Source organism: Vitis riparia, chromosome 18 (genome assembly GCF_004353265.1).
Source record: "Vitis riparia cultivar Riparia Gloire de Montpellier isolate 1030 chromosome 18, EGFV_Vit.rip_1.0, whole genome shotgun sequence".
Taxonomy (NCBI): domain Eukaryota; kingdom Viridiplantae; phylum Streptophyta; class Magnoliopsida; order Vitales; family Vitaceae; genus Vitis; species Vitis riparia.
Window position 1 is genome coordinate 28,552,872 of NC_048448.1, and position 24,294 is coordinate 28,577,165.

Below are 24,294 nucleotides of genomic sequence, written 5' to 3' on the forward strand. Positions count from 1 at the left end.
ACAAAAAAAAAAGAAAAAAAAAAAGAACTCCAAATTGGTTCTCTGATGAGAAAATCATCATATTTGTCCCTTACATTTCACATATTCAAATGCCCCACCATCATTGAAAAACCAATTTGGAGAAATGGTTTAGAAAATCTATGATTTTTTTTCTATTTTATTTGGTGAAAATTAATGGACTGGATCAGTGGGATCACTTGCTATTTTAGTTTTCAATACTTGATATAATCATGTATGTAATAACTCTAGATTGCTTTACTGATAGGATGTAAAAGGTCCTAAATTTGTAAATTAAATGGTCTCTTAATTGGGAAGAACTAACTGCCACATGACATAAGATTTTGATTTTTTAGGATAAGAGGCATACGCCTATTAGACCCTCTAATAGATTTCTGTTTTATAGAGATACTCGCAGAAGATTATATGTATAAAAAATATGCATATGCTGTACTTCAATCATGTACATGCCATCCAGAAAGACTGCCCACTTCCCTCAAAGCTGCCCTCCACCTCAAATGTATTTACATCAAATATTAAGGATTCAATCGAGTAAAATCAAACCTAAAATAAATGCTTAAGTTAGATACTTATTAAAAAAAATTGACTCAAAACTCACCAAAAACTTGTTCCCATTTCATGATCGAAAACTGAATTTTATTTTCTCTTCAAAATACATTATCCACCCATGATCTAGTTTTCTTAGAGTTTATTTGCAAATTATAATTTAAAACTAATTTTTAAAATAATTCAGTTCTCTTGGGTTTTATTTTCTCAAACTTGTTTTAAAAAAATATTTTTAAGTTAAAAAATACTTTTCTGGCATTTTTTTTTTTTAAAATAAGAGTATTCTATAAATTATTTTTTAAAGAAAAAATAAAACAAAAACTCAATTTGACAATTTTAATTGTTTGAAAAAACAAAATTTTATTTTAAATCTTATAAAAATTGAAAATTCAATTTAATGGAGATTAATTTAATTTACATTATTATAGATCTAATCTTGGTAGGTTGGAATGGAGGACGAAATTTCGTGTCATTGACCTAAGAAACATTCAAGTGTTTTCTCCTAATATTTAAAGACTCATATATTATTGGATCTGTAGATAGTAATGATGCCATGCAATTTCTTAAAAGGAAAGACTCTTATATTGACTGGTTAATTTCCTTATGATAATTTAATATCATTTTAGGTGAATGACAGGTCAATCACTTATCTATCTTTTTTATATTTTTAAAAGAATGTATCGTTATCTACTTCAAATATTGCTTCATGAGCAAGCATGAAAACCTTGGAAAATCTTATTTATGCTATTGGTATTAAATTAAACTCCATATGGCATCCTTTGCTTGTCAATCTGATCTACTATAAAAATGACAAAAATTACAAGCACTTAGCTTCCATTTAATGAAATTAGAAAGCACTTAATTGCGGGTCATTTTGGTTTCTAAGCTTTCAATTGAAACTTCAAATTGAAGCAAAAGGCAGTTGAGTTTATTTCCAGAATTAGAACTGCAGTTGATAAATTATGGAAATGAATCCACAATTTATTTTTTTTAAAAAAAATTATTCAGTTTTATTGGGTTTTATTTTCTCAAACTTATTTTTAAAAATTATTTTTAAGTTAAAAAATAATTCTTTGGCATTTTTTAAAATAAGAGTATTTGATAAATTATTTTGTAAAGAAAAAAACTAAACTAAAAACTCATTTTGAACAGCCGGAGAGAGAGAAATTCGAGGAATTCCAACTTACAAATACTTGCGGGAAGACTCTTAAGATTTTTACACCTTTTCAGATCCAATAAAACAAGTCCAGTGAGATTCCCAATTGAGGAGGGAAGTTCCTCAATAGCAGTTGATGACAAATAAAGCTCCAATAAATGTTCTATATTACCCTGAATATCAGGAAACTTCTTGATCACTGAGCAGCCAGCCATATTAAGAATTTCAAGTGCTTTCATGTCAATGATGCTTGGAAAACTGCTAAGCTTTTTGCAATTTTTTAGATTCAATACAATAATCTTGTTCAGCCTTCCAATAGATGGGAGAACCTCAAGCAAACTTGAACAACCATCAAGAATTAGTTTTTCCAGCTTTGGAGCCCTAATTGACAAGTCTGGAATTTCCATGAGGTGCTGAGAGAAACTAACTCTGATAGTATTTAACTTTTCAAGAGGCTGTAAGAGAGAGGGAAAAAAAAAAAAATACTTCAATGCATAAGCTTTCATGAACTTCAGAGATTTATCTAAAGAAAGAATCATGAATAAATAATCATCACACCTCGTCGCTTTCCCAAAGTTGTTTTTAGCTGCTGTAACACATGTCAAGTTCAACGAGGTCCTCATTATAAAAACTTGAAGGCAAAGATTCCAAAGGATATCCATACCAGTAGAGATATCTTAGCTCATAAGAAGGGAATTCAAAGTCTTTGGACAACTTTACTTTATTATCCTCCCTCATAGAAGTGGATTCATGAGCCCAATAGATTTTGAGCAACCTAAGTCTCGTCATCATCTCAAAGGATTTAGTAGTAACGTCTATTCACTTTCGCTTTGGTATAGACAAGTCGAAGAGTATGCCCTCAATTGCCTCTGTTCCCTAACAAACAAGAGTAAAAAATAAGTGAAGAGAAAAACATATAAAAGTTAAATAAGATATATAAAAAAAATGATATTGTTGAAGCTTAGGCGTTCCAAATAACCTTCAAGTATGAAAGTAGGTTCATTTACATTTTGCTCTTACCAATTTTCTGGTCAATACACGATTTACGTCGTCAAGATGGCACAATTTGCTCCATTTTTCAGGCTATTTAGGACATTTTTTTGGAACAATGTCTCGTCCCATTTGTTGTAACAAATCGTGCATTGATATCTTGTTGTCAAAAATATCTATGAGGCATTTATCACATAGGACTCTTATTCCACTCTTTGCATAGAAGTTGCAAGCATCTAGGATTCTTGTAACAAGATCTTCACCCTCTCCATTAAAAAAGCAAGCAACATCTAGGAATATCTGCTTTTGTGTGTGATCTAATACATTATAACTTCTCTCGAGCACACTTTGAATTTCTTGGTTAGGTTCCCATTCTAGTTTTTTCAATTCACTTTCTCATTGACATATTGTCTTGCCAAATAGGAAACTACCTAGAACTCTAAGACCTAATGGAAGACCACCAACACAACACACCAAAGAGTTTGAAAGTGTTTCATAATCTTCTTTGGGATGCTCCTGTTCAAATGCATGCCAACTAAAGAGCTTAATAACTTCCTCATGATCTAATTTCTTAACCTTATGAAATGCATCCATTTTATGCATAACCAATAAATGCTTCTCTCTAGTTGTTACAATAATTCCACTTGTAGGACCAAACCAATTGCGATCACCAGCTAAGGCTTTTAGTTGCTCCAAAATGTCAACATCATCAAGAACAAGAACTTTTTTAAAGCGTACCCTATCTTTTATCATAGAGATCCCTTCATCATCATTGCTTATAAAGTTCTTCCTTATTGGCAAGATATCATGAAGGAGTTGTTTTTTTAAATGAAGTAGACCCCGACTTTTGGAATCCTCTTTAACATTAGCAATAAATCTAGAAATCATGAAATGAGGGGTGATTTTATTATATATAACTTTGGAAATGGTTGTTTTACCAATTCCTCCAAGTCCATAGATCCCAATCATGCGAACGTCTTTTGATAATAGGTCTATCTTTTGTGGAATAATTTCTTCCAAACAATCATCCATCCCAATGAGGTTTTTGTCAACATGTAAAAGTTTCTCAATTAATCTCATCAAAATAGTGCGAGTAATTTTCCTAATAGCATTAGCCTCAGGCCTACCACCAGTAAGACACATACATGGGTGAGCCAACAAAGTACAAACCACAAAAAAAAAAAAAAAAAAAAACCGTTTTAAGTCCTTTTACATACAACTTATATTTTAAAGGACTAATTGTAGACCCTCTATTTTGTCTTCCTCGCACATGTCATTTATAGCATTTCCCTGGTGGCCCATTAATACTCGTGGAGCCTTTTTTTTTTTTTAAGCCACCTCGGGGACTATGGTTGAGGGATTTATCAAACTCTATTGCGGCTCCTGGTAGCCCATTTAGACTTAGATACACTTAGGCACCGCCTTAGGCTCACTTAGACATTTGGCCCATTAGGCACCACTTGGCCCATTAGGTACCACTTTAGGCCCACTTAACCACCTTAGGCCCACTTAGGCACCCTAGGCCCATTTAGGTACCCTAGGCCCATTTAGGCACACTTAGCCCATTAGGCATCACCCTAGGCCCATTTAGACACCTTAGGTTCACTTAGTGCACCTTAGGCCCATTAGACGCACTTGGCCCATTAGGTACCGCCTTAGGCCCACTTAAACACTTTTCAAGGTTTAGTTTCACTTAGATTTGTTTTCTTGTTTTATTTATTTATTTATTTTATTGATTGCTTTTAAGATTAATTGAGTTTCGATATATTTATATTATTTCATCATTATTATTATTATTATTATTATTATTATTATTGGTGGCTTGAGTTTGACACTTCGACTATTATTATATGTTGCATTAGTTTAATTCTTTTTATTATTATTATTAAATATATCTAACATTTATTTATTTATTTTTAGGTATGTATCCTTTTATCTATGTATTGATATTTTCCTATTTGGGATTTAAGGACTTCTTGAAATTTTAATGAAATGAATATTGACTTTGAATGACGGGAATGGTTTTGACTTCATGGATTCTTGCTTTCTTTTTTGGAATTTTTTTATTTGATTTTATTATTGTTATTCTTCCATGTAGGTGGAGTCAATGGGAAGGTGTGCAGAAGATGCTCGTGGAAGGGGACCACACTGTTTTTTGGAAAGGTGGATTCGGGGCGTGGAAGCGGAATATAAATAATGGATGAATGAGGATGGTTTTTTGGGGAAGATACAAAGAAGGATCAGAATTTTCTAGAAAGGAAGGAGAATGACACACGGGTTGATGGATGAATGAAGCCGGTTGTAGGGAAAATTACCGAAGTGGTTTTGGCAAGTGAAAAGGAAAAAGAAGACTTAGCATGTAAGTGGAGGGAATGAGGGCTGTGTCTAAAAATAAATAAAATTCTGAACGTGCATGGAAAAGGTAAGTGGAGGCTGGTTTTGGGAAGAGCAGATTCGGTGATGAAGTGGGCTGGTTTTGAGAGGAGAAGAGGAGAGAGGATTAAGAGACAGGAAGAGCACCATTGAGAAGGAAGGAAAAGGAGGCAGCCACACCGGAAAAGTTTCGGGAAGCACGACTGCACCTCGAAGGGCACAACAACAACCAGATCAGATTGTGTTTTCATGAACTGCAATTCACGGAGTGATCGTTTCTAAAAAAAATTGTTGTCCAAGAAATCCTCGCTCCGGTTAAGACGCTGAATACTTTCGTCTTCGCCATACATGGGTTTCTCCTCGAGGATGGCTCTGCCAACATGATCTCTGTTACTACAGTTTTTGATTCCGGCGTGGCCTCGCTTAGAGGCTCGAAAATAATGCTCTCCAAAGCCGTCTTGTCCAAATTGAGTTGAATGCTGGCAGCCATCTCCGGAATGAATGAAGATTCATGCCGAAAAATCCCGACCCGGCGTAGAGGACAGTCGACACGAGACCTGAACCAAATATTGACATAATCGACATGAAAGGATCCACGTTAAAGCATAGATGGAATCTGTTTGGTTTGAGAGACCTATGCCAGAGACCGAAAAGCCCACAGCCACGTACTCGCCATGGGAAAAGAAGAGAAATCCTGTGCATGTTGGTGCAAGATAAGGTTCCCGTGATCTTCAGCCTGATCAATACAAAACGGCCATGCGATCACTAGGATTTGGACACTTACCAAAACAACATGCAGCTGCATCCTTGGGAATCTTCATTGTGAACCACATGTATGCACCTTCCTATATCACGTGCATCTTCGGAAAGGAAAGGAAATATTAGAGTGAGGCTGCCATATAAGAAAGGAGGACACGGAGAGAAAAGGAGGATTTTTTAGGAGAGGCCATCCACGTGCGTTAGAAAGAAAAGGAAATAGGATATTCCATATAAAGGGAGGCTGCCATATAAGAAAGGAACGGGCAGTAGAGAAGAGGGGATTATTTTCTGGAATGTGAGAGGGTACAGCGGCACCATTCTGGACGTGAGGGGAACCGTTGGAAAGCAAGCATAGGTGCAGCCGCACCCTTGAGGAGAAGCAACTTCTGGAGGTGCAAGGTGCAGCCGCACCCTCAGGGGAATTTCAGGAACAGCCGCATCATTGAAAGACGAGAAGAATCAGCCGCGCACATCCAGATTTGCTCCAAGCACAGCAGCTGGTCATTTGCTTGCTCTTCATCGCATCAACCGCACACATCCGGGCTGTTTTTGATAGCACAACAGCCGGTTAGTATCAAGCATAGAAGCCGGAGTTCATTTGCTAGCCCTTTCACGTCAACCATGCACCATTATGGGTTGTTTTGGAGCACGCACAGCCAGCTGATTTTGGCCAGTCGAATCATTCACGCGGCTGCCACTTTGGGAAGCCTACTACCCGTACACACATCCGATTGGGTGAGCTTCTCTCTTATATTTTTTTAATCCATCAATACAATATGTTAAAAGTTCTTTATGGATTTACTCTTATGCTATTATAAGTCATTGTATGCTAACTACTTATCAATTTATTAATAAGATTTATGTTTATGTTATAGGTTAGAGACATAGTTTTAAAATTTGTCTTAGATAGTTTTTCTTTAATTTAATTTTTGGTTTAAGTGAAATTTGTGTTCGTTAAAATAGTTAATATTAAGTGTTAAATATTTGATTTTAGGATTGCCATAATTGGTGTTAAAAATATTTTTAAATTTAGATTTCATTTTAGTAATGTAAATTTATTTGAAAATTTTGATTCCATGAGTTCATATTTCGTTTTAGTCATACTTATTTATTCATATGTTATCTATTTATCCATTTGTTAATGAGATTGATTTTATAGTTTAGTTTTAAAATTTGTTTTGGATAGTTTTTTAATTTAATTTGTGGTCAAGGTAAAATGTTAGTTTGTTAAAATAATTGATCATGTGTGTTAAGAATTTAAGTTTAGATTGGTTTTAATTAGTGTTTAATTGTTTTTAAGCCTAGATTTCATTTTAATAATGTAAGTTTATTTCAAAATTAGATTCCCTGAATTCATATTTTGTTTTAGTTTTCTTTCGTTTAAATTGATTCATTTTAATTATTTTAGGAGTTTGTATACTTTTAGGTCATTAATAAAATCAATTCTATTTTTGAAAATTCATGCCTTTAGTTTACTTTGATTTAGTTTCGCACATCTATTCGATTTAGGTATTTTATATAATATTAGTTCATTAATAAAGTTAATTCTATGTTTGAAAATTATTGTTTGTTTTGATTTAATTTGGCTCATTTTAGTTAATCTAGATGTGTTTGTGTGTTTAATTGATCTCATGCTAATTCTTGATTGTTATTCTTAATAGATGTGTTTCTTGAATATTCGTCATTAATTCTTGGTGGGTATCTCGTTAGCTTATTTGATCTAAGTTTGAATAGTTTAATTGCTTTGGTAGTCTCTAGTAAAATTTACTTTTCGGAGGCCATCGAAAAATAGTGAAGATTGGCCTCCATTCTCACCACTTCAATTTTCTCGGTTGTCAAAAATTCTACTTTGTGATTTTGTTCTCTTTTGTTTGGCTTGGTATTTGATTCATACGTTTTATTGTTTCAAATTAATTTCTTTTATTTTTAAAACATAACACTATTCTAAAAAAAATCCCTTTAAAAATTCATTTCAAAAATTTATTTAGAGTTCTTAGAATCAAAATCTCATTTCCTTAAAAAACCATTTCAAAAATTCCTTTAGGATTCTTAGAATCAAAATCTCATTTTTTAAAATAATGTGCAACCATGTTTTGATCGGTTCACATCTTTCAAATAAAATTACAGTTTTAAACAAAACACGAATCAAAGCTTGTGGTCCCAAATAAATGGGATAATTCTAGGCTAAATTCGTGTATATCAATTGGGGAATTGGTGAAACCCCTACATAAGAAAATCTTTTCAAAAATTATTTTTGTTGCCACTTTTGTCAGTTGTTGAAATTATGTCTATCTTTTTTTTTAGGAATTGTATACAAGATGAGTGTGATAATTAGTGTTTTCATATACTTTGATAATTTTTGCTATGCTAATTAGATAACGAGCATGATAGGATCTCTATATTTTATTATTTATTATCTAACCCTTCATGTCTTATGGAAGCGCATTGTAAGTTATCTATGTTATCCAGGTACGTCCCCTATCACCTACTTTCTAAATTTTGTAAACAATCATGTCACTGTGAAATATGCATATGTTTGATAATCCTTAGGTGCTTAGATGTATGCTAGATTTGCTATGATTAAATACATGTTGTGTGCTATACTTCTATACTAACTTTGATGTTTTATGATAGTGCTTGAGAAGTGGTCCGGGTACGTATCCTAACCTTCCTTTATTGTAATTTGATCTTGTTTGGCATGCTATTTTTTGGAACCACCTAGCCTACTTAGGTATCCATAATTACCCGATTAATTGCCATATTCCCCTTAACTTAGTTAGTAGAGACCTTTATAGGGCTTAGAGGGGTGCTACCTTTTAAAGGTACCTTCCCAATAGGTAACCTGATCCCCGGACCTAGACTAGGGTTTTCCAAAGACATGCTTGTCCAAAAATTATGGAGTCACATTTTAGGGTTTTTCTTTCTTGTTTTATTTTCCCTTTAAAATAAAAATAAAATAAGTGGCGACTCCGACTTTGCCAAAAATTATTTTTCACAAATAAAAAGCGAGTCTCGCCGATCGAGTGGGGGGGGCACGTGAAAAATGCGGGTCCACACTAATGCTCAATCATACAAAAAGAAAAACTCCAAATTGTAATTCTATTTTTTGTAAATTGATATTAATAAAATCAAATTTGAGTTGTGTAAAATTAAGCTCCAAATCATAATTTTACCCTATAAATTGGCTTGTATAAAATTAATATTAAAGAAACTTGACTCTTGTATTGTAAATTGATTTATTTATAAAGTGTTAAATATTGTTGTTTAACTAGATCTCATTTATAAAAAATATTGTTGTTTAATTAGATCTCATTTATAAAAATATGATCATGCAATTCACCATGGTTCTTCGAGACATATGTGCTATCATATATCATTGCCCACTTTTGATATTATGTCCATAGATTAATTAATTGGATGTTGAGTTTCCTTAGCTCATTCATAGGGACCTAATTAGACTTGAGCTTAAAGAAGTGTTATGGCTTATCATCCCACCTTCTCGATCAGTAACTTGACTCTCGAACCAATTTTTGATTCATAGATTCACTTTTTTCCATTCATAGAGTAACACATGGTTCTCTTTCTTATTTTGTTTTCCCTTTAAAAAAATAAATAAAATGAGTGATTACTGGCATAAAGTCTTGGAAAGCATAACATGGTGTGATAGACGATTGATTCATTAATAAATTTATTTGTTTATCTAGCTCCCTTTTATATCCCTTTTACATTAATTGGTTACTTAAGCATGCACGTCCATTTCACTTGCATTGTATATGACTTATGTGCATAAGGAGTTGCATAGAGAATACAAATCATGGGTTTCTTGTAAGATGATTAGTTGTTCATAGTTAGTTCATGGATCTGGGAAATCTAGTAGAGATTGTAGTGCACTTCTAATTGGAATGATGACTTGTCTTGACCATCGAGGTGAGTTTCTCATGGTGAGTGCACTAGTGTGTACAACTACACATTAGATAGGACCTATAGTGAATCATGACTTAATGTTATTAGGTTGTTATGATTCACTAAGTTACTGTATTGCATGGACTCTCAATCTTGAGAGGATATTGAGCATGTGCCAAAATCAATAAGGGGTTTTAATCTATGGTTGAGACCCTAATGTGGTCATATATCCCTATGAATTGGATCACTATTGATGGAGGCACAACAAATTTTCTCAGTAAGGGAACCATGATATCTCATGAGATTGAGACAATGTATCTCCTTGGGTGATCAAAAGAACATGTGATTAGGAAGATTGTAACCATAACAATTCCTTTAGTGAAATTTTGAGATATGCTTCTTGGAGCTAGAATATGTCAATTGATCACATAATAGATGAATTCGTAACTTAAGGATTGGAGAGGTAATCTTGATAAGTTGATAACACTACCTTATTAGATTACAAATATCGATTCTCGGGGAGTTTGCATTTGATAGTAGGCCATAGACTCAAATTTCACCTTGTTTAGGATACTAGAGTGCGATTGATTCTTTTTAGTGGAATGTTGAATAAACTTATGAAGAAGACATTATTTTCCTATGAGTCTCATTAGTCCGCGCTCAAGCTCCTGGTTCATGATAGCATGTTTGTTTTTAAGGTTTTGGGTTTCTAGTTTATAAGTTTGTTTAAGGGCATTTTTTGAAAAGCATGAAGTTGCACTAGATCTTATGAATTTTTTTTTTAGATTAGGCTAATTAATTAATTGGAGCTTAATAGGGCTAATTAATTAATTAGGACCCAAATAAGCTGGATTAGGCAACCCATGTCCAATTTGGACTGAAGTCACTTAAGCCCATAGGGAGTCATCCTATATAAACCCCCTTAGGGGTTTGGGTTTAGACTTTTGTTTGTTTTCTTTCAAAGAACCTCTAGAGAGAAACCTTAGCCATCCTTTAGAGAGAAAATCACATACTTTTCACATGCCTAAATCTATGTGAGGGGTGATCAGATGGAAGAACACTAGGTAGACAAGCTCCATAGTATTTTCTACGGTTTCAAAATCTTCCTCGATGACTTCATTAGCTTGGAATCGATTTGGGAACATCCAAATTAAAGTTATATTTTCTTTGTTGGTTTTTGATAACATATATTCCACTATATTAGATCTAGAGAAACCTAGGGTAGATAACATGCATGTGTCCTATATGATCCAAACACAAGGACAAAGTAATTTGGAGTTCCCAACAACAATTATTGGCCTAGGATAGATTTTAGCATGTTAGATTTGCTTTAGGGTGTTTTAACTCTATTTTGCAGGATTGTTTAGTTCATCTCATGGCCCTAGGGATGAATGTATATGCTTGAATTTTAATATGATGGTTATATTTGTGTTTTTTTTGTTGTTTTCTTTTAGAATGGGTTGTAAGCTTTGTGTTTTGGAGCATAAATTTTTTTTCTCCATTATAAAAATCCATTTTTTATTTTTCTACATTGATTGTAAACTTTGTTTTGAGGAGTATAGGACTTTATGTAAAAAGTTCAATTTTTTTTAATTAATTTTGTAAACCAAAGAGGAGTAAGCATTCTAGAGATTCCATCATGATCCACGTGGAGGTTCCAACTAGAAAAGGTAAATTTTTTAAGGAAAAACGATTGGATTTAATGGAGGAAGTGCTCTTAGATTCACAGTCTAGGTGGCACTACTTGAATGTTGAAACCTTATAAATAACAAATTGTTGAAACATTGTAGTAACATTTTTTTTTTTTTTCCCTCAAGGCCTAAAAATCACAAATTGTTGAAATATTGGACTGACTTTTTTCCTTCACACTTTGGTATTTGAATTCATAATTCTAGCAATTAAATGGAGCTCGTTGCTTACATTATTGATTTTTAAATGTCTATATTTTTTTTTGATTGATTAAATTACAATTATATTGCCTTGGTGTATGAAACAATTCCAGTAAATTCTAAATTCATCTCAACATAAGAAAAAAATGAATTATTTTTCTAGAGTGAATTCTACTAATTTGAGATTGGGGACGATTTCATATGAATTTATTGCATTTTAAGATGTTTCAATCAAGAATTAATATACAACAATGAATATGATTTCCAAATTTGGTGGAAGAAAGAAAAGATCGATGCCATTGAAGGACCAATTATTCTCCTCCTTTTAACAAAGGTTATGCTTTTTGTATTATATTATTTGTTGGTGCAATTTTTTTTTTTTTTTTTTGTTTTTGATATCTCTTGGATAACCCATGAGTTTATTATTATTTATGGAATATAAAATTTAGTTTAGAACGTTAAAAAATGCAATGAAATTGAAATTTTACCATTGAAAACTTGATTTTTAATTAAAACTTGGGGCCAAAATAATTTGCCTTGACATTAATTTCACCTAGCACTACCACTAGTAACTTTCGCTCCTATAGATTCTAACCATTCCAATATCATTTGGCCAATTACATGACCACGCTCATACTTCAATCTCTTGAAAATGTTTTCCACAATTTCATTGATGTATTTAGACTCACACCTGCAAATTATAAATCATAGCAAAACATATGGTGAGTCAAATGAGCTACAAATTAATCATAAAAGCAGCATGAGGAATTGATGTTCATCATATTCTAGGTTGAAGTTTTCAACAAAACCCATTTTGACACCCATATATTAATATCTTATTTTTCATATGTATATTCAACTAATATTCTCATTAGTAAATTAAATTAATTTTATAATTTTTTTTGTAAATTATTTTAAAAAATTATTTAATTTATAATTCATATATATATACATATATTTAGAGACTTGAATGAGTTAAAGGAGCTATAACTATGTTCAATAGGTTATTATGCTCATCCTATAAAATGAAATATTTGTATCAATGTTGTATTAATTCAATATTCCTGAACCCAATCTAATTCAAATTATTCATTGAATAAACCGTATGGGTGGTGCCATATTTTGAATAATAAATAAGTCACCTTTATTTCCAAGAAACTTGAAATAATTCATAAACAAATCATATTCAAATTGTTCAAATTTCATAAATTTGTATCTTGATGGGATAAAATTGTCAACCCTAAATTCATAAGATTAAAAGTTTATATCTCTTGATTGATTTGGGATTTGGACCATAAGTTGGTATCACAATCTTTAAACGGTGATTATTACATTTACAAAAGTTTCAACAACAAAAATGCATGGATCACGATAAACAATAAAATTGTGTGATTAGTAGCACAAGGTTTTGTAGTAGAGACCCGATATTGACTATGAGAAAACATATTCTCCCATCATGGACGTAATCACATTTCTATTTTTAATTAATTTGACAATCTCAGAAGGATTGTATATGCGTCTCATGGATGTTGTCATAACACATTTATATGAATCCATAGATAATGATATATACATGAAAGTACTTGAAGGATTTAAATTACCTAAAGCAAATACTACAAATCCTTGTAACATATACTCAAGCTACAATGATCCTTATATGGATTGAAATAGTTTGGACGTATTTGGTACAATTGCCTTAATGAATACCTAATAAAACAGGGGTATGTGTATAATGTTATATGTCTATGCGTTTTCATTAAGAAATCAAAAATTGGATTTGCAATTATTGCAATAAATGTTGACAACTTAAATCATTGTTGGGACTCTTGAAGAGCTCATAAGAACGACAAATTATTTGAAAAAAAAAAAATTGAAATGAAATTTCCTAGAAAAACAAAGTTTTGTCTCGACCAATAGATCAAACACTTTCTAAACGGAATGTCGGTTTATTAGTTAACATATATAGAGAAAGTGTTAAAGTGCTTCCATATGGGTAAATCACACCCATTAAATTTTTCAATGATAGTTCATTCACTTGAAGCAGCGAAAAAAGGACCTCTTCCATCTTAAAAAAGATAATGAAGAACTACGTGGTCCAAAAGTATCATATCTCAGTGTTATTAGTGCATTGATATATCTTGTAAATTATACATGATTAGATATTGCATTTCTTGTTAACTTACTTGGAAGATATAGTTCTGCACCAACTTAGAGACATTGGAATAAAGTCAAACATGTACTACAATGACATGGGCCTATTTTATTCAAAAGGATCAAAATCTTAATTGTTTGGATTGTATATGCTAGTTATCTTTTAGACCCCCACAAAACTTGATTTCAAAGGAGGAATGTATTTACCTATGGTGTTACAACAATATCATGGAAATCAATCAAACAAATAATGGAAACATGTGGACTACCCTTCATAAGAGGTACTACTACCAAGTTATATGAAGATAATGTTGCATGCATTGCACATATTAAAGAATGATACATTAAGGGTGATAAAATTAAGCATATATCACTCATGTTCTTTCACATTCGTCAACTCCAAAAGAGTGATGAAATTGTTGTTCAACGAGTAAGATCAAGTAACAATTTAGCTGATTTATTCATAAAGGCAGTGTCAACTACAAGACTTTAGAAGCTCATTGCAATATGTTAACTCAAAGATCTCCATGTTGCGCTACTAGAGAAAATATAATCATGTCAACATGAAGGAGAGTTAATTGATAATAATCTCACTACTCTATACTCTTTTTCCCATTGTCCAGATTTTGTTCCACTGGGTTTTATTGGCAAGGATTTTAGCAAGGCAGCTGTAGTTGTTCAAAATAATATTATACTATTTTTCTTTCACTAGTTCCCATCGGGTTTTTCTTAGTAAGATTTTAATGAGACATATTCTTATGATTATCAAAGGGGGAGTGTTATAAAATACGATAATTTGTAGTATTGTGGGAATTTATGGATGATCATATGTGATGATGTATATCTATTTATAACTCTCTATAGAAGGGAGAGACCTCTAATGAGAATTTTTTTAGTTTTCTTCCTACATTCTTTTCTTTCTTTCTTGTTTTTTTTTTTTTTTTTTTTTTTTTTCACATCATTATTCTACAACATTATTTTATTATTTTACAACATTATGTTTGTAGGATATTAATTCCCTTCATTGATTGTAGTAGAAGCATATTTGCTCATTATTCTAGGCTATATTTGGTTTTTGAAAAAATTAAGGGAAAATAAAGAAAAAGAAAATCGAGAGGAAAAGTAGAAGAAAATAAAAAGTAATAAAAAATAAAAAATAATCTTGGAAGTTAGGCTACTTTTCTAAAGTTTTAATCTTGGAAGATGTCAAGAAAACAGGAAATTTATGTGAAGACAATGCAATACTCAAAAGTCAACATATTCTTAATCCTTTCTTTGTCTTTTACATGTGTGGCCGACTTTGTTGTATTTTCTCTCTCTCCCTTCACTGAATTCCTTTTACATTCAATAACAGTTTTCAAGTAAATTTCTGGAGGAATTGAAGAGTGTCTTCTTTCAATATCATTTTGAAAGAGTTTGTTAGCACAAAATTATCCACAATTAGTCGTAAACTTTCATCCATGCATAAACTTCAATTTTGGAGTAAAATGGTCAGTAAAAGAAGCTCTTTTGATGTTCATAGAAACCACTCTCAAATTGTATGCGCTAAAGTTACAAGAAAGTCCATGACAAAGTCCTCTAGAGCAACAATTAAGGTTAAACCCTGGGCTAGAAAGTGGGGAGCTGGTAGGCTTCATGTCATCTTCCTAAGGGATTTTTATTTCCATATTTTTGTAATATTCATGGAAGGACGGACCACTAGGAACGAAAGTGCCCTCTTTCTTTGCCTTTTCCAAATTAAGTAAGCAAAGTTGGAAACACCTTTTCCATTGTACATTGGTTTTGCATACTGGTAGCCCTTTCTTGGCTCTTACTGCTGTCACATTTTTGTTTGGCCGACAGGCACTTGGCAAGAATATTGTATTCAACTACCATTATATGTGAGGTTGTTCTCCAATATATATATATATTATGTCTTTGAATTATAGTTTACTAACATTTCCTAGTTGAGGTAATGATGCTAATCTTCACTAAAGATACAGTAAACGCCAAACTTCAATGGTTCAGAAACCACTCAAGAATACTTATTCAAGCACTTCCAAAATCTGTCATCCTTTCAATGACAACAGCATTCATGATGCCACCATGCCTGAGTTTGAATTTAAATGCTTAACGCATGCCATCATTTGTAACCCCAGTATATGAAAAAAATGTAGTACTGGATGAATGAAGGCAAAACAATTAATCAGTCTAATGATATATGGATTCTGAACTCAGAATTGCAAAACAGGATCCAGTAAACCATTCCAGCACCTTTGTCAAAACAGTGAATTTATCACTAAAAAAAACTAACTAGGTTCGTAAATAACAGCTGACATCTTCCATTCATCACCCAACACCAACTTTGCTTGATTTTCTTAATCAAGCTCCTTATATGGGCCACCCACTGCTAAATAAAATACAAACTGTCAGAAACTTACATAGGTTTAATAATAAATTCTAGAAAAATTGAAGCTCAGATTCAAACAAAAATGTCTGCCTAAAATATTGAAGAAAACCAGAAAGAAGAACTCCTTTAAGAATTTCACCTTGCTTCAATTAATATAACTCCAGAAGAGAAAAGATGAAGACTCACCATAAAGTCGACAGAGAGATCATATACAGACATGATTGGAGGAGTTAGTAAGAATCATTGACAAACAAAATCATTACTGACTTTGAGCATGCATGACCAAATCAACAGAAGAGAGAATTTTATTGAGATAAAGAGCTTGGATGATGGTAGTCATTCTTGAGGACGTTTGGGCTTGCGCCTGAGTTTGGGATTGTTGGCGGGTCTGAGACTACTGCCACTAGAACTAGGGCCCATTCCACTTCCATTGAGTCCTGCACTGTCACTGCTTCTCTCGACTACGTTATATCCCCTGCTTTTCAGCTGTATTTATTTTGTGGATAGATTCCTTCAAAATCTTCTGCATATATTAGACATACCCCACACTTCTTCACCACATTGGATGCACTTGAGCTGAATCTGTGGGCTGCCTCAAAAGAAATCTCAACGAGATTCCAGTCATTGGGGTCATTGAATTCAAACAACCTCAACTGGGAACATGGTTGATAACCCAGCCAGACATGTTCTGGGCCAACATTGTTGCATTTCCCATGGAAATCATGACCGAAGTCTTTCAAGTCTCCATAATCAAAAACATCAGAATTCAATCGACATATAATTCTCTCAGGGAGGTGTTCAAGAACAGAGCAGAGAGAAAATCCCAAGAAATCATTGTACCAATCTGTAGGCAGCTCTATTTTGATAGAAGGTCCCACATGCTGATGCCAGATCCACTCAGGAATTTCACTGCCAGGAAAAACTATACTAAATGCAATATTTTCAAGCAATTTCTGCATTACAACAGGTGAAGTAGTCAAAGAGGAAACAGAAGCAGAGGAAGACGCATCATTATGTGGAAGTCTCTGTAATACATTCCTCTTATCATCACTGGATTGGTCCTCAAATAATTTGGCGCAATTATAGAATAGGAACTGTAGCCCTTGCAATGTGCTTACACTTGATGAGCCTGGTAAAAGGGCCGTGCAATTGTGTGCATCTGTCTCGGATACTTGGTGGAAGCTCTGGAATTTCTATGAGACTCTGGCACTGCCCTATCAGAAGGTCTTTTAGGTTTGTAAGCTCACTGATGCCAGCAGGTATGCTTAGAAAATTGTTTTTGCTTAAAGCTAATTTCTTCAATGAGATTAAGGAGCAGATATCATTGGGGATTGCTCCTTCTATTAGTTTGCAGTCACTTAGGTCTAAATTTGTGAAAGACCTGAAAATGGGAAAACCAGAAGGCAAGTGTAAACCAATCCCATTTGAACTGTTTCTATGCAATAACCAGAAGGAAAAGAGTGACCCCAATGAGGTCGGTGTTAATATTTTACGTCCAGGATAGACCAACACTTCGAGATTTCTCAAAAGAACAATTGAGTCAGGCGGTTGTGTTATAGCGGTTCCTTCTGCATGGAGCTGCGCTAGACGTTGCAGGCTCCCAAGGTTCCTTGGCAAATTGTTTAATAGTGAACAACCAGAGACAATGAGTGTTTCAAGAGATGTCAATTTACACATGCCTTTTGGAAGACTCGCAAGGTTTTTGCAATTCCTCAGATTCAATAAAACAAGGCCTTTTAGACGGTCAATTGACAAGGGTAGCCCTTCTATAGATGTTCCATCTAACAGAAGCTCTTTCAAATTTTCCATATCCTCCATCATTTCTGGAAAATTCTCTAGTTTTGAACAGCCAGAGAGAAAGAGATATTCAAGGGATTCTAACTTACAAATACTTGCTGGAAGACTCTTAAGATTTTTGCACCTTTTCAGATCCAATAAAACAAGTCCAGTGAGATGCCCAATTGAGGAGGGAAGTTCCTCGATAGCAGTTGAAGCCAAATAAAGCTCCAATAAATGTTCCATGTTACCTTGAATATCTGGAAACTTCTTGAGCCCTGAGCAGCCAGACAAATTAAGAATTTTGAGTGCTTCCATGTTGATGATGCTCGGAAAACTGCTAAGCTTTTTGCAGTTTTTCAGACTCAATAAAATAAGCTTGCTTAGCTTTCCAATAGATGTGTGGACCTCAAGCAAACTTGAACAACCATCAAGAATTAGTGTCTCCAGATTGGGTGCACTAATTGAGATGTCTGGAATTTCAATGAGGTGTTGAGAGCAACTAAGTCTGATAGTATTTAACTTTTCAAGGAGCTGTAACAGAAAAAGTAATAATAATAATAATAATTACTTCAGTATATAAGCTTTCATGGACTTGAGAGATTAACTAAAGAAGAAACATGGAAAAAAAAAAATCACTCATCATACCATGTCATTTTCCCAAAGTTGTTTTAAGCTGCTATAACGCATGTCAAGTTCTACAAGGTCTTCCGCATCAAAACTTGATGGCAAAGATTCCAAAGGATATCCTTGCCAGTAGAGGTATCTTAGCTCACAAGAAGGGAATTCAAAGTCTTTGGACAGCTTTACCCTATTATCCTCCCTCACAGAAGTAGATTTAAGGTGAGAATAGATTTTGAGCAACCTAAGATTCTTCATCATCGCAAAGGATTTAGTAGTAATGTGTATCTTCTTAGGTATAGACACGTTGAAGAGCATGCCTTTAATTGCCTCTGTTCCCTAACAAAGAAGAGTAGACTACAGGTGAAGAGCAAAATACAGAAAAGTACAGTAAGATTTGTAACTTAAACAAAAATGATATTATCAAAGCTTATGTATTCCAAATATCATTCAAGTGTGAAAGAAGGTTCATTTGCATTTTTCTCTTACCATTTTTCTTGTCAATACACGACTTATAACCCCAGGGTAGCATAATCTACTCCATTTTCCAGGATCTTCTGGAGATTCTTGTCGAACAATGTCTCGCCCCATTTGTTTTAACAAATCATGCATCCATATCTTGTTGTTTAAAATTGTTACGAGGCACTTATCAATGAGGACTCTTATTCCACTCTTCGCATAGAAGCTGCAAGCATCTAGGATTCTTGTGACAAAATCCTTATCCTCTCCATTAAAGAAGCAAGCAACATCTAAGAATAACTGCTTTTGTGTGTGATCTAATTCATCATAACTTCTTTTAAGCACACTTTGAATTTCTTGGTTAGGTTCTTATTTTAGTTTATGCAATTCACTTTCCCATTCACCTACGGTCTTGCCACATAGGAAATGACCTAGAACTTTAAGACCTAATGGAAGACCATCAACATATCGTACCACAGAGTTTGAAAGTGTTTGAAAGTGCTTCATAATATTCTTTGGGATGGTTCTGATTAAATGCATGCCAACTAAAGAGTTCAACAGCTTCCTTGTGACCCAATTTCTTAGCTTCATATAATGCATCCATTTCATGCCCCAAGAAATGCTTCTCTCTAGTTGTTATAATAATTCTACTTCCTAGACCGAACCAATTATGATCACCAACTAAAGCTTCCAGTTGGCTCGAATTGTCAACATCATCAAGAACAAGGAGAACCTTTTTAAAGCATAGCCTAGCTTTTATCATAGTGATTCCTTCATCAACATTGCTTAGTGATTCAACCCTTCTCATTGAGCAATCATGAAGGAGTTGTTTTTGTAAATGAAGTAGACCCTTACTTTTGGAACACTCTCTAACATTAGCAATAAAGCTAGTAATCATGAAATCAGAGGCAATATGGTTGAATGAAACTTTCGCAATGGTTGTCTTACCAATTCCTCCAAGTCCATAAATTCCCACCATGCGAACATCATTTGATAATGGGTTTATCATTTGCAAAATCATTTCTACAAAATACCTTCTCAACATATAAGAGTTTTTGACTCAATCTCTGTAAAATAGCGCAAGTAATATCCTCAATAGCATCTGCCTCAGACCTACCACCAGCAAGGGCACATACATGGATGAGTCAATAGAGTAACAAACAACAAAAAACATGAACTAAACTTGATTGTACTTAGTTTCATTTATAAACTTGAATTATGGACAAATTGAATGTATAGGGAGTAAGGATGAATTAATTATATCTCAAATTTAAGTGTTTTCATTATGTTGAGTATATATTACAACAAAGATCAATAAGGTAAAAGCATGAAACCTATTTAGCTAACATGCAAGATTGGCAATCCTTAGACAATTAGAGATATTACACTTGGATAATCTTTAGCCATTTTTTGAAGCACCATTAGAACAACCTAAGAAAAGAGGCCTTCTAAATGTAGTCTTTTAGTCATCTTTGCTAACCTCCATCCATACTAGAAGAGCACTCACCTCCCTTCTTAGATTATGTCGCCCCTTATTGGAAACTTTACTCAATTTCATAAACTTCTTTTTTCACTAGTTCTGTCCTAAGATGGTATTTGTATGTATAAGAAAACATTAAAAATAACCAAGAACAGTTGTTTGGGTGTACCAACATATTAACACTATAAAAAAAAATGCAAACAAATATGAAATCAATTGAATTTTAATAGAAGATATAACATTGTTATATCTTTAAAATGAGATAATTTTGAAGACTAAATATATGTCATTGTTAAATATTTACTTATATTGTGTATAAGATCTTAAGAATGAAATAAATGCTGAAGAAGAAAGAGATGATTTTACTCTTTACCAAAAATCAAATGATTCCCACTCATAAAATTGATTACAATGAAATCCTGCTTATGATAATAGCAACATATCCTACTTAATCACACATGCAATTCAAAATAAAACATCATCATTTTCATACGCAGCCAAAATAATTTCTCTGTCTTCATAAAAAAATGAAAAAGAGGAACCACCAAAAAAGTCATATGTAAATGAGAAAAACATCATATTTGTCCCTTACATTTCCAATAGTCACATGCCCGACCATAATTTTTCCTGGAGAAATGGTTGAAAATCCAAGTTTTTTCTATTTTAATACGGTGTTATGGGCCATGAACCTGGGTGATCTGTTGATAACCAGAATGAAGCCTTGAATTGAATAATGAATAATAAAGCGGATATGAACTTAGCTTGAACATTAGCATTCCCATTCAAGAGGGGGCACAAGTCACATGCAAATATAGCTTTAATAGATTTTTGTTTTATCATCATGAATAAGAAAATAAAGGATACTTGCAAAAGATCGTATGAAACAAGCTATATTTACCAATTCTGTACATGCCACCCAGAAAGATTGGCCACTTCCGTCAAAGCTGCTCTCCACCTCTGTGTCTCGTGGGCAAAACCTTTTATTTCATGATCTTGGAATGCTTTTCCATAAGTCCCCTTCTGTTTCCGCACATCGGATATGGTTCCACGTGGTAGAAAATCGGAATGACTAATTTTCCATTTTGGTTCTTGCACTCAATGAACTTCACCAATTCCCTCAAACACCCACGGGAATGGGCATAGTGTTCCGAGAGAATTACGAGGATGCATCTTGCCTTCTCAATAGCTTTAGAAGTACATGATTCAATCTCTTCTCCCTTGTGATCATCCAGTCTAAAGGTACGAATTCCGTTCTGATACAAAGCTGCATAGAGATGATCCGTGAAACTGTGGCTAATATCTTGACCCCTAAAGCTCAAGAAAACTTCATAATCCCATGGGCCAATAGAAGTAGAAGAAGAAGACGCCCTTCCACGATCCATCCCAACAAGGTTCTTCTCAACATGTAAGAGTTCCCGATTTAAACACTTCCAAATAGTGGAAGTAATCTCCTCAATAACACGTGTCTCTGACCTGTAAGTGGTAAAGCATGACACATGTGGTGAGTCAACAGTTTCAAACGCCACCAAACATGAAGTACACTGGATTATGCTTTTAGCTTTATTTAGAAAACATATTCAAGTGTTTTCATTATGCCACATCGAGCATACAGCTTTTGCAATCCCTAAATTTGGAAAATAGCATCAGGCACAGAAAATCATGGATACTTGCAAAGAAAAAAAAAGGTATATTTACCCATCACGTAAATACCATCCCATAACATTCGCCACCGTCTTCAACGCTTCCCTCCATCTCTCTATCTTCCTCCTTCCCTCCTCATCTCCATTCCTGTCATCATAGAAAAATGCACCTTTATGATTACCCGTATCTAGTTCCTCAGAGTATGGGTCCACGTGGTAGAAAATAGGAAAAACTAATTTTCCCATTTGCTCCCTGCAATCCATGATCTTCGCCAGTTCTTCCAAACACCACCTAGAATGGGCATAGTTTTTCGACAGAATTATGAGACAAATCCTTGACTCTTCAATAGCTTTTAGAAGTTCTGGTGCAATCTCTTCTCCTCTTCGTATCTCTTCGGTATCCCTAAAGGTACGAATCCCTTTCCGATTCAAAGCTCTGTAGAGATGATCTGTAAAAGTATGGCGGGTGTCTTCACCCCTAAAGCTTAAGAAAACATCGTAATTCCATCCACGAGTAGAAATAGAAGAAGAAGACGCTCTTTGACTTCGAGGGTTTGCAAAAGCCATCCACTCTTTTACTATGAGACCTCACTCAACTTAGCTTAAATCGCAGGCAGTCTCTTCATAAAAGCGGAAAGAAATTGCAGGAAAACACTGGTAGGTAGAAAGACAGTGATGAAGTCTGCCTTGCTAGGTGGGGATGCTGTGTGCTCAAATTGTTGTGAAGGTCTCCACTGGATCCCAAATCTTCTCTATTGTTTACAAATAATTGTCCATGTACGTATCAAATATAAAAATGGATTTCAATATTTTTAATTATTATTTTATTTTAAATGCAAGAAGGAAGTTTGATTCCAGCTATCATCCATCCACCTACATGCGATGCTGGCTTTAGCATACATGACACCTGGCTCTGACCAAACTGGCTTTAGCATACAGGTTTTCATGCCACATATCCATCGTCTCCGGGGAAGAAAGAAATCCATGAAATCCCACGGAATTCATTTAATTTGTCTTGTTTTTTTTTCTTATAATGAAATAAAGGTTTATTTTTATTTTTGATGTTGAGTGTAAATAGATTAAGCGACCGTTGATTAGTAACATATATATATTTCATATATGAAATTTACCTTTTGAAAAATAACTTTCATATATAAAATTTATTTTTTAATACATAATTTTTTTTTAGAAAATAATTAAATATATTTATTTAAGATCTTTTGACCTAAATTTGTTTGAAAAAACGAATGAAATAATTTATTTGAAACCAATATGATCATGATTGGTTATATGACTTAGTTGTGATCAAATCTATTCACATCAAACCTCGGGGATTTAAGTGAAATTAATCTTAAAATAAGTGTTTAATTTAGGTGGTTATTAAAAAAAATTAATTTAAAACATCGATTGGTTATATGACTTAGTTGTGATTTTATGAAATTTAAATTTTATTTTCTCTTCAAAGTACATTTTCTAAGCCATGATCTAGTTTTTTTAGAGTTTGTTTACAAATTATAATTTAGCACCAATTTCTTTTTAAATAATTAAGTTCTCTTGGGTTTTGTTTTATAAATTCAATTTATATGGCATTAATTTAATTTACATTATTATTGATTTAATCTTGATAGGTGAGAATGGAAGAGGAAATTTCGTTAATCCATTGACCTAAGAAACAAACATTCAAGTCTTTTCTCCAAATTTTTAAAGACTCGTGGGATCTATAGAAAAAATGACGGCCGCACTAGAATGATGCCAAACAACTTCTTAAAAGGAAATTAATTGACTGACTTTTTAAAAAGAGACATCATAAAAGTCCCAAAGTTAAATTAGTGTTTATGCTCAAACAATTCAATACTTATGACTAGCTCTTTCCATTACTACGACTATATGTTTTTACCATAAATATTTAATTTGTGGTTAAAAGGTGTTTTGTGGTAAAAGAATTTTTTTCATTAAAAATTATTGTGGTTAAAAATCAATATTTTGAGGTGAAAGAGTCTTTTTCATTAAATATAATTTGTGGGGGATCATTGCTATAAGTTGGTGAGTAATTATTCTACTATTTTTAAACATTAATAAAATTTTAGCAAGAGAATAATTGTAATTTATTTAATGTTATTAAATTATAACTCTAACTAGGTGTT

The 24,294-nt window shown here is 33.4% G+C and overlaps 2 protein-coding genes across 2 annotated transcripts; both read right to left on the reverse strand.

The window, feature by feature from the left end:
- Positions 1–16,510: 16,510 nt before the first annotated feature.
- LOC117905639 (disease resistance protein RPV1-like) lies at positions 16,511–19,162 on the reverse strand. The gene is made up of 5 exons (XM_034818522.1): positions 19,061–19,162; positions 18,599–18,910; positions 17,270–18,484; positions 16,717–17,127; positions 16,511–16,660 (listed from the first exon to the last, which is right to left on the reverse strand). The coding sequence occupies exons 1-5, from the start codon at positions 19,160–19,162 to the stop codon at positions 16,511–16,513; spliced, it is 2,190 nt and encodes a 729-aa protein (XP_034674413.1).
- Positions 19,163–21,490: 2,328 nt separating this feature from the next.
- LOC117905640 (disease resistance protein RPV1-like) lies at positions 21,491–22,717 on the reverse strand. The gene is made up of 2 exons (XM_034818524.1): positions 22,206–22,717; positions 21,491–21,983 (listed from the first exon to the last, which is right to left on the reverse strand). The coding sequence occupies exons 1-2, from the start codon at positions 22,715–22,717 to the stop codon at positions 21,491–21,493; spliced, it is 1,005 nt and encodes a 334-aa protein (XP_034674415.1).
- Between the last annotated feature and the right edge of the window lie 1,577 nt (positions 22,718–24,294).

Coding starts and splice junctions, on each gene's coding strand:
- LOC117905639 (XM_034818522.1), bottom strand. CDS start 19,162: ATGGGGCGAGACATTGTTCGACAAGAATCTCCAGAAGATCCTGGAAAA. Junction 18,485..18,598: donor AACTTTGGGAAAATGACATG/GTATGATGAGTG, acceptor TTTCTGTTACAG/CTCCTTGAAAAGTTAAATAC. Junction 17,128..17,269: donor AGCACATTGCAAGGGCTACA/GTTCCTATTCTA, acceptor GTTGTAATGCAG/AAATTGCTTGAAAATATTGC.
- LOC117905640 (XM_034818524.1), bottom strand. CDS start 22,717: ATGGCTTTTGCAAACCCTCGAAGTCAAAGAGCGTCTTCTTCTTCTATT. Junction 21,984..22,205: donor GGATGGTATTTACGTGATGG/GTAAATATACCT, acceptor TACCACTTACAG/GTCAGAGACACGTGTTATTG.